Source organism: Papaver somniferum, chromosome 1 (assembly GCF_003573695.1).
Source record: "Papaver somniferum cultivar HN1 chromosome 1, ASM357369v1, whole genome shotgun sequence".
NCBI lineage: Eukaryota > Viridiplantae > Streptophyta > Magnoliopsida > Ranunculales > Papaveraceae > Papaver > Papaver somniferum.
Window position 1 is genome coordinate 165,057,542 of NC_039358.1, and position 12,617 is coordinate 165,070,158.

General features: G+C 35.8%; 2 protein-coding genes and 1 long non-coding RNA gene across 5 annotated transcripts in view; 1 reads left to right on the top strand and 2 right to left on the bottom strand.

Annotated features, from left to right (window-relative positions):
- The first annotated feature begins 4,207 nt into the window (after positions 1-4,207).
- On the top strand, positions 4,208-9,738 carry LOC113306777. 3 transcript variants are annotated; one of them, XM_026555697.1, is made up of 8 exons: positions 4,208-4,559; positions 5,915-6,055; positions 6,222-6,314; positions 6,402-6,528; positions 6,946-7,049; positions 8,561-8,641; positions 8,747-8,832; positions 8,929-9,738. In XM_026555697.1, exons 1-8 carry the CDS (start codon positions 4,230-4,232, stop codon positions 9,137-9,139), a joined length of 1,173 nt encoding a protein of 390 aa, XP_026411482.1. In that variant the 5' UTR covers positions 4,208-4,229; the 3' UTR covers positions 9,140-9,738. The 3 variants fall into 3 exon arrangements, with proteins under 3 accessions (XP_026411482.1, XP_026411490.1, XP_026411496.1); XM_026555705.1 differs by lacking the exon at positions 6,222-6,314; XM_026555711.1 differs by lacking the exon at positions 8,929-9,738 and having other exon boundaries at positions 8,747-8,836.
- A 312-nt stretch (positions 9,739-10,050) lies between these two features.
- Positions 10,051-10,924, bottom strand: LOC113306798. The gene is made up of 2 exons (XM_026555718.1): positions 10,652-10,924; positions 10,051-10,419 (listed from the first exon to the last, which is right to left on the bottom strand). Exons 1-2 carry the CDS (start codon positions 10,775-10,777, stop codon positions 10,291-10,293), a joined length of 255 nt encoding a protein of 84 aa, XP_026411503.1. The 5' UTR covers positions 10,778-10,924; the 3' UTR covers positions 10,051-10,290.
- Positions 10,925-11,993: 1,069 nt separating this feature from the next.
- The window catches only part of LOC113306806, a 2,473-nt gene continuing 1,849 nt past the window's right edge, over positions 11,994-12,617 (bottom strand). The window contains exon 4 of the long non-coding RNA XR_003338847.1: positions 11,994-12,609. This is a non-coding gene — a long non-coding RNA (uncharacterized LOC113306806). The remainder of the gene's footprint in view (positions 12,610-12,617) is intronic.

Consider the following 12,617-nt stretch of genomic DNA (forward strand, 5'->3'; position numbering starts at 1 on the left):
ATATTCTTTAATCCATAATAATTATTTAATAAAGTATAACCCGTGATAAACTAAATCAAAAGATAAACTATCACACAAAATAAGTAGACAGAGAAGAAGATAAAATTTCTTATTACCAGAATTGGTGTATCTTACAAAGAGAATGAGCCTCAATTTATAGACAAACATAAGAGAATGTAGTAAAGATATCATTAATATTAGAGGAGTGATGAAGTGCGTGCCCATTACTAAAGGTATTACAAAGTAGTGGAGGAAGTGAAAGGGTGAAAAAGGAGATGAAATCATTTGGTATGGTAGTAATTTGGAAAAAAAAAATTCTTTGTTGAGGGAAATTGAGTTTTCGTATACAGTAAAACCTCTATATATTAATACATTTGGGGATTTATAAATTTATTAATATATGGAGGTTATCAATATAGGGAGGTATACCTAAATAATGTGAAAAATTTCTAGTTCAATGTATCTAAAAACTTGTAAAGCTATAATAAATATTTGATGTTTACTACGATTATAAATAATACTCGGTATATTAGAAGATAATTCAACAATCTATAACAACCCAGAAATTGCGGTAACAACCCAAAAAGTTTCCTCTTCTTCTCAAACAAATATAGACAAGTATTTTATTTCATCATAAATTTCAATCTAACAAGATCTATATTTCTCTAATATAATGACGATTATTAATATATGGAGGTAAATTCCTTAAGGCGGGATTGGAAAATAACACTAATATTAAAATGTGAAGGTTATTACTATTTATAACTGGCCCAAGTTGGAACCATGATTTTCTATTAAGATATAGAGGTTATTAATATATGGAGGTTTTACCGTACTACCGTTGAGGGTTGACTTTTCTTACGGAAACTCAAATAAACTATGCGAAATGGTTCATTTTTTAATGTCTCTAAGCTTAGCTATATTAAAGCTAAAGCCAAGAAAAATCAACATTTATATTATATGAGATACGATAATGTTCAGTCTTAAAGAAAAGTAGTGTGATGAGCAAATGAGCATCTCATCCAACAATGACACATAAAATAGGCAAACGGGGTGGGAAAACTAAAAAAAACCCGGAGGTCTGCCTACCTCATTTCAAGTTGAGAGAATCTTATTAACCTAGGAAGAACGGTTTAACCTGAGATGCTCGGCCTTACCTAGGCCGAGACACGGTCCAAGCTGAAATAACACTCGTCACACATAGGGACGACCGTCCTAAATTGAGTCGATAATGACTACCTCAATCCGACGGCTCTAATGTCATTCTCTATAAATTCAATCATTTTCAACTCTAAAATCACATCTTCTATATTCAAAATTTCTTATAACTGCACTTTCAACTGAAACTTTCACTCTCAGACTCTTAATCTCTAAATCCGATGGAAAAGAAATTTCTAAATAGTTAGAACTCCATCAGAACCAAAAAATACTTCAACAAAAAATACTCAATAGAAAACTCGCGGTCCAAAGTATAGTCTGAATCAAAAAAGCTATTTTGCAGAGCTTATGTGTAAAGTTTATGCTTGATTCTGGTGCTCAACAACAACATAATACTCTTCGTGGGAATATCCATAAGCTTTCTAGTCAGGAAATTGGAAAAATTCAAAAATGTGATGCTTATGGGTTGTCAGGTCGTGTTAATGCAATCAACAAAGACATTAACCCATGAGTAACTTTGATGACGCAAATGGCTCATCAAGTTGTAAGCTGTGAAATAGAATTCAATTTAGTAAGTCACATTTCAAATGCTTAAATTGATATTTAAAACGTGTTATGTCTGTTCTAATAACCGATTTATAAATATTCAAACTGCAACTAACGAAAAATTTGATATGAATCGTAAATAAAATGCTATACGAATTTCAAGTACGAGGCATGTTTCCACATCCTCAAAAAGCTGAATTGATGTAACCTTGATTTGTTTAATAGATATCAAGTACCAAAGGAAACACCTTACGAGACTGCAAATATTTATCAGCTACATAAGTTTCCTTATTCTTCACCAGAAACAAGCTCAAACCCTCATCCCAACACTAGAGGATTACCATGCCGTAATTAAAATTAAAATTTAAATCTCAATCAAAATACAAATACATTTGGTTAAGTGGGTGTCAGAAAAGTAAAAAGAAATCGAAAGGAAGCTCAAGGTGCTGAGAAACCATTAATTTCTGAATACAACCTTCAAAAAAAAATTGCAAAACAAGAAAAACCGATATTGTTAAAATAGTAGAGCTTAAGAAAATGATGGCAGAGATGAGGAAAGGTCGTAAGGCAGTTGAACAAAACTTGTTTAATGAACACGTCAAAAATGAATTATGCATAACAACGATGTGGCAAGATGAATTTGATGAAGTTCAAGTATAGAAAGCAGCCCAACAACAATTGACATTGATTCTAATGAACATGAAATAGATGACAATAAAAATGATAATTCCATTATACATGTTTAGTTTTATTTTAAATGCAATATAATCTTTAGTCTCAATGTCAATGTTTGTTTAATCCAAACTACATGAATCTAAATTATCCGAAGCAAATTACATTCATATAACTGAAATAATTGAAAGGATAAATATAAAGTAAAAAAAAAAAAATCATGTGAGGATTTTTTCTTCCGAATTCATCCCAACTGTGCGCAGTGAAATCCTCCATGATTCTTAAAAATAACACTCTATTTTGAGTTATATCTTCAGCCATTCTATACTCTCTTGTGGGAACACGATAAAGGAGTTGAACTTCTTTCCTCAAATATTTATCTGGGTAACTTGTCCAACTTGTAGGGTCTCCTCGATCACCATATTATGCAAAATGATGCAGGTGAGCATAACCTTAATCATTTCTATTGGTTTAAAAACATGGTCCACTATTTATATTGAACTTTCTCTTCAAAATTCCAAATGCTTGTTCGACATCCTTCTTACACACCATTTGCTTCCCGTTAAAATGCATTTCTATCACGGTGCCCACCGACTTCGGGTATCTCAGCGTATGGTTGAACTAAAGTTCACCATGTTAAATAAATTTCATCCGCCATAAAATACCCCATGTTATAGTTATTGACGTTGACGGTGAAATTTATATCTAGAGTACTTGCATATTTCAGCTCTTCAAACAAAAACAATTTGTACCAAGTATTGATGTCGTTATTTGAACCAGGAAGTCCAAGAAGCATGCCATATCCAACAATTATAAGAAGCTATCGCTTTCAGAACAACAGTTGGTTTTAAGTAGTAGTCTTTATACTGACCTTGTCAAGCAAAAGAACATCCATGCCACACCCAATGCATGCAACCAAGTCTACCTAGCATTCCGGGAAAGCCTTCCTTCGCATTTTCAACTAGTAGTTGATCGAAAAACTGGAATAAAATGATTGACTATAGTTTCGCAAAATATATTGAGATTTTTGTATGTTGTTATTTTTGCTATACAAATGTACTCTTCATAAATATCCGTTCACATACCATAACCTAGAATCCTTAAGGGTGCAGTGACCTTTTATTCAGGCTATGTCCTCATATAATTCGTACATCAAATTGATAGTTGAATTGAGGACTTACCTGACAAAGCTCTCCGATAAGCATAATTACCAAGTGTTGCGGCATACAGAAGTGACGTTGAAAATCTTCATCTTATTACACTCATCCACTAACAAAATAATCACGTATCATTTGTTGATGTACTTCCTCTCGAAATCTCTACGTATATCCTCTTGTCAATGATGCTCTTGGTTCTGGAGATCGCGGTACTAGTCCCGTGTATAACTGCATCATTGTGTTCCTCATTGTTTTCTCTTCGTCTGAATCTTTATCCATTTAATCCAACTAATGCGTCCATTGTTATTGTTGTGCGAGAAAGATTATACAACTCCCATTTTCCAATTAGGATCCATAAGAGAAACAAATTTTGATTAGGACGACTAAAAACGTTAACCGGTAGTTGTCCAAGATAAGGACGCACAGTTCTAATCGAGCTGAGTCTCGATACCAGTTGCGTCGTTACTCGGCTTAATCTGGGACGAGCATCCCAGCTGAGGCCGATGAGACGATCCACAGAAGATCGATTTGCCTGTCTATGTAGACCATCAAGCTTGATAACTATCCCACAGAAGATCCACTGTATCTTATCCCATCTAAGGCCACGTGTAAATTTGGACTTATGATTACTACGACTACGTTCGCGTTTTCGCTTCCAAAAAATTGATGAAAAGACCGACCGAGAGTGACTAAAATATGCTTTCCACTGTTGGCATATTCAGCTTCACGAAATGCTCTTCCTCTCCTTCGTTTCTTACCTTTAAAAACAAAATCAAGATGGATAGCAAATTAGGGTTTGCTCGTGGATTGGAAGTCGTAAGTGAAACATTATCATCTTCTTCGCCTTCAAAAGAAGATTATAGAGTAGATAACAATGGTGATATTATCAGTTTAGAGGAATGGCAAGGTTGGGGCACTTGCTCTCCAAGACCAGCCATGGTTATGGAGATTTTTGAGGAGATGAAGAAATTAGAGAAAGATTTGGATACTCAGATGAGTTTTGGTGGTATGGGTGCAAAACTTCAGGTATAAAGTACTCATTGCTCAAACCCTAATTATATGAAGCAAGTTTGGGGAAATGTTTGCTCCTTTTGATGTAGTTCGAATTCAATTTGTTAATTGTTATTGTTAATGATTCCTATTTGGAGGAATGATTTTTTTTTTTTTTTGTTAAGGTGAGGATTTTGAAGGTTTAGGAGGGTTTAGGGGATTCTTCAATGTTAGTGACGTTCCCTTGTAGAAAGCTTGTCTACGAGTGAGTGTAGTGGGGGTAGTTTCATGAGATTCAATAATATGTGAATAGAGTTTTTTGGTCATGTTTGTTGGATATCTTTTATTTTGTGTTTGAATTAGGTCATAGACTCATAGTTTGTTTGTTTTTTTACCAAAACCTTTAATTAATTACATGAACTGAAAATTGTAACATGGTGATCGTTTTGTGGCGACTGATGCATTCCCACAAGTCTTTGAGCCATTAGCCTATCCGTAGTTAAAATACTAAAAATAAAACTAGATGGATCCCCACCGTAACAGGTTGCATTTGCGTTGGTTTTTGTGGCCAATGCAAAGGCCGCATGGTTCGCCTTTTTACAACAAAAAGAAAGAGTTATGGTTTTGTTTGTTGCTAAAGCCCTGATTTCTTCTCTGATATCTTCTATTCTAGCGTGAATTCTCCAGTCAATGTAGCCCTTTTCCACATTGATAGCATGGATGATGTGAATTGGGCTGGCTTACCTGCTGTAGGTATCATGTCTTGGATACATTTGTATATGAACAGTTCTATTCTAGGTGTTATATGCTGAAACAGACACTATTCACATTAATGGCACTAGAATCCAGATTGTTGCTGGTACCCTGAATAGCATTATATAGAGATTTTGTGCTAAATTCCCCATTCACAATGTGCTGCTATCTTCCCTATTTCTATTAATGTGGATAATGGAGATTTCTGAAAAAGTTTGTGAGTCGAACATAGTATGCAACAAAGGTAAATTCCAAGAGTCATCGACAATCAGGTCCTTGACTAAGACCCCTAAGAAAGAATTTGATATTGGGTTAGGAGTCTGCTGCATAGATGGGATCCATCTACCCTTCCCAAATGTGTATTAGTTCCCAATTCCTGCTTTCATTGGTTTGAGTGTTTCTATGAAATGGAAGAGGCACGGGAGTGTCAAAAGATATGAGTTCTAAACTTGTCTTGTTATTGCTGGTATTAATGAAAACAAAGCAATTTATATATTATAATACATTGACGTTATACTTGAAGATTGTTATTCATCCTTGAAGTTTTGTTTGTCATATGGGAGAACTTTTTCCTGCACGAAGGCTAAACTTTGAAGTGTGAAAACTACTTGGTTTTAATCTTGCTGCACTAATTTCAGGGAAACTTCAAGGTTCAAGAAGACAAAAAACATAGAGCAACATACAAGGCTCTAGGTGATTCTGAACAGAAGCAGCAATTCTTTTCATCCCGACAAGTAGCATGTCGTGTGCTGGGAAGTAGGGGTTACCTTTGTCAGAAGGTAATTACAACTCACATAAATTTAGACCAATACTGTGCATTTAAAACTGAGAATAAGTCTGTTCTGTAAGACACATCTGACCAAAATAAAATAAAATTCAGCGATATGTACACAGTGTGCTCTCGCATGATTATCACATTCTTTCTCTTTTTCATAATTCTTGCAGTGCTGGTTAGCTCAGGAAGACTGCATGTGCTCAAAACTTAAACCTAGTTCTCTATGGCCTGGGATGCGATTCTGGTTGTACATGCATCCAAAGGTTTGCATATCTCATAGCCATGCTGTTTGTCTCTGCCATGTTCAAAATTGCTGTGTGAGGTAAATTTACTCAGCATACTTTTGGCAGGATTTTCTTAGGCAGAATAATACTGGGAAAGTGTTGTGGCAAATATTTGGAGTTGAAGCTGCAACTTTATGCATCTTTGGCATTCCCGAACAAGAAGAAATGATGTGGGATGCTTTCAAACTTGCAGGTTAGGCTCAAATAGTTTCTAATTTTCTTACTTTGGAACTTGTTACTTTGTGAGAGCATGAAAGCCACCGAAAGACGTGCATTTTTTTTTTAAATATTTTGGAATAAATGGCTAACTTTTGGAAGCCTTTTATTTTGTTCTCCTGTCTCGAAATAATTTTTCAGCTGACAAAATTAGGGTTTTGCAAAATTCATGTTCTATTAGCATTAATATTTTTTCTTTCACGAGTATCCCATCTTTTGTGACTGTTCTTGCATGACCCAACATAACTGTCGGCTGCACTTTATCTACCTTTCATAATATTTGAGTGCTATTTATGGGAGTATGAGGTCAATCACATCCTTATCTAGCATATCTTGCGTTATGATAACTCTTTATTTGGTTGATCGTGACTTAAAACCACTCCTTTTGTTACAGGAAAGAGCAGGGTTTGGTGCCTTTATCCTGATAAAAATGCATCTACGAAGTCGGTTCAAGATGCCTTGTTCAGCAATGCTTCAAAAAGTTTAGAAGAGCAAAAGGTACTTTCCAAATTGCGATGTCCTCCAATAATCTTGTTTAAGAATCCCCCCATCCTCTCAGTTCCATAGTTCAGCAATACTTGAGTAGATTTTCATACTGATTCAGGAAGAGAATACAGTGCAAGGAAGGAGGAATATATAGAGATAAGCAGAGCATAAGAACTAAACGAAAACGTTGTGCAGTCTTTTCTAGAAAACTAGACTAAATGTCCCGATAAATAAGCATATTATTAGATCTCGTGCCTTAGTGATTTTGTCTTCTATTGAAACTTATAGTTCAGTGAAGACTATATTTGGATATATATACTCCCTCCGTCCCACTATTAATTGACCTAGTTTATCAAACAAATCAGTTTTAAAGTAAGTCAATTAATAGTGGGATGGAGGTAGTATTTTTGAAGTGCGTCACTTAGGTGAAGTGCATTACAAAAGATAACTACGTAATCTAGACGTTTGATCGCTCTTTTATATGGATGATATTTTAAACATCACTTGAAGCTTGTTGGCAATGGTCCCTGAGTACAGTAAATTATGGCTAGAATATCAACAAAGTGAATAGGCTGAGTCTATTGAGTTGTTTAACACTGTATAGGCATGCCACAAAAATAGACACTTTATTCTCTCCGGCTAAATTACTGCTTTAAATCTTTTCCACGGCTTTTGCTTCAAATGTAGTTGTTTCATCCTTCTCCAAATGGCAAAGATATACTTAACTACAGTTAGCAGCAGTGCACCTTGTAGAGAAAGAGGGATTCTAGCTCCCCTAACTCAACTTGCTGTCACTCAGAAATTATCCAATTTTCACCCTCCACATGGCAGCTTTTGGTTGCTTGCCAACTGATTAAAATCTATTGATATAATAATGAAACTTTAACTAGTGGGTCCCAAATGTAAACTTCGGTGGACAACCACTATATGCCATGTGGACGATTTTTAGACTACAAATACGGGCGATGGATAGTGTTTTCGAACAATTTTTTGGCCCAATTTTTCGCCCAAGGCCACCATAGATCAAGCCGGTTCCAGTCGTTAATGGCATTCAGATTTTTGGGTTAACTATGCCTCAATCGGGGTTTTAGAAGGTTTATAACCAATGAAACTGAGACACGTGTTGGACTGTAAAATGCGAGACATGAAGTGGGCTCATTGTAAGATATATATGGAACTATGGAAGAGTAGCTTGACCTGTCACAAAGTTCTCCTCGAAAGACAGCCTTCTTACAAACCTTCCATTTACTTTAAGACCTTAAATAAGCTCCATAATCTTTATCAAATGACAAATTCTGAATGAAGCATGCACGTTTATTAATTTATAGCTTTACTGCGTTGAAGGTTAAGTGCTACGGTAGAATGTTATGTTAGTGTTTAGAAAGCTTGCTATATGAAACAGCCAAAAAGAGATAAGTCAGTTATGTGGCATATAATCATGTGCCTGTCTTTAGAATTTCTCCGTCCTTCATGTGTTCTTTCAGTTCTGCGAGGTGTAACTTTCGTATTATTCTACTGCACAGATCGATGTGGATACTCCTTTGCACTTCGTTTTGCTTGATGGTACTTGGAGTAATTCAGCTGCAATGTTCAGTCGTTTGAAGGTGACGTGAATTTTCTGAAGCCATGAGCTTAAAATATTTGAAATTTGGAATGCATGACAAGTTGCTATCTTTTAAATAAGACTTGACCATAGTTTTTGTGTACAGGAACATGCTAAAGTAGCTTGGGGAGAAGAAGAATTTCCATGTATTTCTCTGTCAGAATTAGGTGAATCCCCAATGCATAAACTACGGTGAGACACAAAATGCTGAAACTTCACTTTCTTAGTAATAATTTCTTTCCCTTTTCCATTTTAACTTTGTATACTTAAATATTCTCACAAGAGCAGACCCCAACCATCATGGGACCGTACTTGTACAGCAGCGGCAGCGCTAGGCCTTCTGTCAGAACTGCATCTTCTTCCGGAATTTAGTTCAATCGGATTGGATAAACATGCTGAAGCTATTGAGGATGGTTTGGAGATTCTATTAAAAGCGCTTACTGGTCGGCGACTTCGAATGAGAAGGTCCATTACACGCACAGAAAAATACAAATTATAGATGACAGGTCTTAAGAGAATTTGGTGCAAAGTGTTGTGGAAGCAATTTTTTTGATGTGATTTCATTCACTTCCGCGGCCCTGGTAGTTGTAGAATCTTTTTTGGCCAATCTAGTAAGTAAAATCGACTTTCTTGGCTTGAATTTTTTCTCTTGATTTGACAGTTGTATACTAACAGAACCTTGAATTTTACATGGTCCACAAAAGTTGGCAATAGATTTAATTGTGCCCATAACAATCTCTATCAATATTTCTTGGCCTTTGCAAGTGGATGGTAGACCCCATTTGCAAGGGAGTACATGAACCCTTTGAATACTTGATAGAGCAAGTTTTGTGCAATAATTTTTCTGTTGGTGGTGGTGGGTTTAGATATTTTTATTTTACGCCGACTTTTAAGATGTGGCTGATAGACTTTAACTGGTCTTAAAAGGGATAGGATCGTTTTTGTGTTATTGTTTATCTTTTGTGGTTCTGCTTTCCAAATTGGATTATTCTGGGAATCAAACTGATTCAATGTAATTGTAGCAAAACGAAAACTGATTCAGTGTGTAAACTCACTAGAAGCATTTCCTATGGAGGGACCCTTATTTTGTCTTTCACATACTCAATTCTCATATACCTTCTGGTTAGGAAAGGCCAAACCTGACAATACAAGTAACTTTATTTCAAACTTCAGAAGCAATTTTTTTTTGCTAGTGATTTCTGTAAACAACTTGTTGGCTTCGGTAGCTATTCTGCAAGAGTGATTTGGCGTGTTAGTATTGACAGAACGGCCTTCTCAATTCTGCCGGAGGACCACATCCACAACAAAGAAATAGTCTACAGCCTAATTTGACTTCATTGCAAGTCAAAATTGAATACAATGCCAAAAGGACAAGAGAAGATAAGAGCGAAAGGCCAAATAGAAAGTCACTTTTCAATTGAAAAACACTAATCAATTCATTCATGTTCTAATTTTACATACACCAATTTAGTATAGTACTAATAATTCAGGGGAAAACAGAGCACAACATTGCTAAAGAAGAACAAGAAAAATCTGCTTCACAATTTCCCAAATAAATTTATAATTAGCTAAGAAAATCATAATTTCTCATCAGAATTCGACTACCAAAACTGTTGCTTTTACCCTTCTTCAGCTTCAGAAAAGAATTCTTTATCTATGAGCTGTAACCAATGTTTCGATAAACCTCAAACCATCGAACTTCGGAGTGAATTTATCTGTAGTAGTAGTTGTGGATCTTTCTGAAGATGAATTGTCTCGATCGTTCCTTGAAACCGATTCCTAATAAATCAAAAAAAGAACAGTAATTTTAAGTTAGGTTCATGGACATAAAAATTGGTAGCGTGGTATTGATGTAAACTTCAAAGGCTAAAACTTCAATTTTGGAAATTCACTTGAAAACAAATCGAAACTTCTTGGTTATTTCAAAAAGAATTAATCTTGATTCTTGATAAAAAAAAATTGAGAACAATTTTGATCAGTATTTTTCTTCCTTTAAGAAATTGAGACATACCTCTTTTAAAGTTCGGGTCTTTGTGCTGCAGAAGAAATCCGAAGAAGAATAAGAAGAAGAAGCAGAGACAGCGGTAGCAGAAGCTGCAGTCATGGAAGCAACGAACACTCCAGACATCATCTTCATAGTTGAGAATTGAGATTGATTAAACTAATATGTCTCCTGTTGAATTTCACTGAAAGCCTTGATCGAATAAACAGTAAAGGAAGGAAGGCAGAGAGAGAGAAAACTTGTGAATTAAGAAAGTGGTTGCTTGGGGATGAGAAGAAGTTAGCGTGACTTCTATTCTAATGGTACATCGTTTATATAAAGGGTCGGAATAATCGGGTAAATTCGAATACTTAACGCGGCAATTATTTGTCTTATTTTTTCCTTTTATTTTTAAATTACTTCTATGCCCCTCAATGAACTTGTCGGGTTTATGTCTCTGAAAGTTTTGCAGATTGACCATATCACCCTCTTAGACAGACGCACAAGGGTGCAAGTATAAGGGTATTTTGGTCATATTCGAGGAAAACAGATCGTTATCTAACTAAACTGCAGATGAGATGAAGGGTGAAATTGGAATAACAATCTAGAAAAAGACATGCCGCGGCGCCTCAGAGATTGTGTTTCTTCAAACAAACTGATCAGAGTTGCTTACAGTAAATACAGGACACGTGGATGGTAATGATATCTCCACGAAGCAACACAATTCGTCACCCATTAGAGTTAGATGGATAGATTGGGTGATTGATTTCTCTGGTGATATGGTGGAGTGGACCGAGTGGTTGTGGAGACGATAAAGGAGAGGTTGTGAATTGTAATGGCCAAATTTGTAAATTTGGGTGACTACGAAAACAAAAGGTAATTATTTTTGGAGTATGGTAAAGGTGTAAATGGTATAGTACGGTTTTTGACTGTACCAGAACCGAACAAGAAAAAGAGGAAAACCCTCGGTACATCGATAGGACATTTCCATAACTTCCATCATTAGAGTTCCGGATCCTCATTACATTTTCTTTCCAACTTTGAACTAGATCGTAACCCGTGCTTCGCACCGGGAATGTAGCCTAATTTAGGTTCGGCAAACTGGTGAGCCTATGGGAGTTTGGTTCGTTCAGTCAGGCTTCTTAGGTTCATAAGGTCGGCTCAAATATTAGTTAGTTGTCTGAGCTAGTGATCCAATGCGAGTTTGGTTTCTGAAAGGATAATAGAACCAACAGTACAACATTAAAAAGCCAAAACATGGAGTAGGGAGGTTTAAGAAGCATCCTTTAAGCATACATGCAGTATATAGTTAATTCGAAATGCGCTGCATATAAAGTTACATATTGTGACTTCTCTATTAAGTAGATTTTCGTTTAACTTAAATTTATTTGAGTAAAATATCTGTACATCGTAGATCTAAGTATATCTACCAATAAAGTAACACAACCAAATTAGTTGCGAAAATAATAATCTTATACTTCTGGTTGGACCAACCATGTAAATAATGGACCACCAAATTGGTACATCTACAAAAACTCATAGCTTGTACTTGTAGTGTGATGCATTGGCTCCTAGGGAGGAAAAAAGACCCAACCTCTGGTGAAGTCTGACCACTTACGTTATTTCCATGCACTCTCTCAAAAACCATCCAAGTCATGATGATTTTCCCATATCCCTGTCTACTTACTTTTCTTCTCCGAAAACTCCAAACCCTCAGGCAGCAGAAACACTTTCAGAAAATATATGAACATCCTAATAGTGCCCGTTGCAGCTGTAGCATGACTGTTGTCTAGAGGTATAACAAAATTGTTCAAATCAGCATTAGAATCTCTATTAGGAGACAGTGTTCTTATATATTTGGTTATGAAATTTAAGGATTGACGCAGCAGTATGATTTGCAAGAGCAGCTTCACTAAAAAAACTCCCCTGTTAAGGCGTCCTTGTGTAATGATATTCCATCACTGAAGCAGCATGATCTGTAAGAGCAACTTCACAA

Bases quoted from the DNA above. Each gene is read 5' to 3' on its own strand.
- LOC113306798 (XM_026555718.1), bottom strand. From the start codon at position 10,777: ATGAAGATGATGTCTGGAGTGTTCGTTGCTTCCATGACTGCAGCTTCT. The intron at 10,420-10,651 runs GTATGTCTCAAT...TTGATTTATTAG, and splicing joins AGACCCGAACTTTAAAAGAG to GAATCGGTTTCAAGGAACGA.
- LOC113306777 (XM_026555697.1), top strand. From the start codon at position 4,230: ATGCTTTCCACTGTTGGCATATTCAGCTTCACGAAATGCTCTTCCTCT. The intron at 4,560-5,914 runs GTATAAAGTACT...CACTAATTTCAG, and splicing joins GTATGGGTGCAAAACTTCAG to GGAAACTTCAAGGTTCAAGA. The intron at 6,529-6,945 runs GTTAGGCTCAAA...CTTTTGTTACAG, and splicing joins GGATGCTTTCAAACTTGCAG to GAAAGAGCAGGGTTTGGTGC.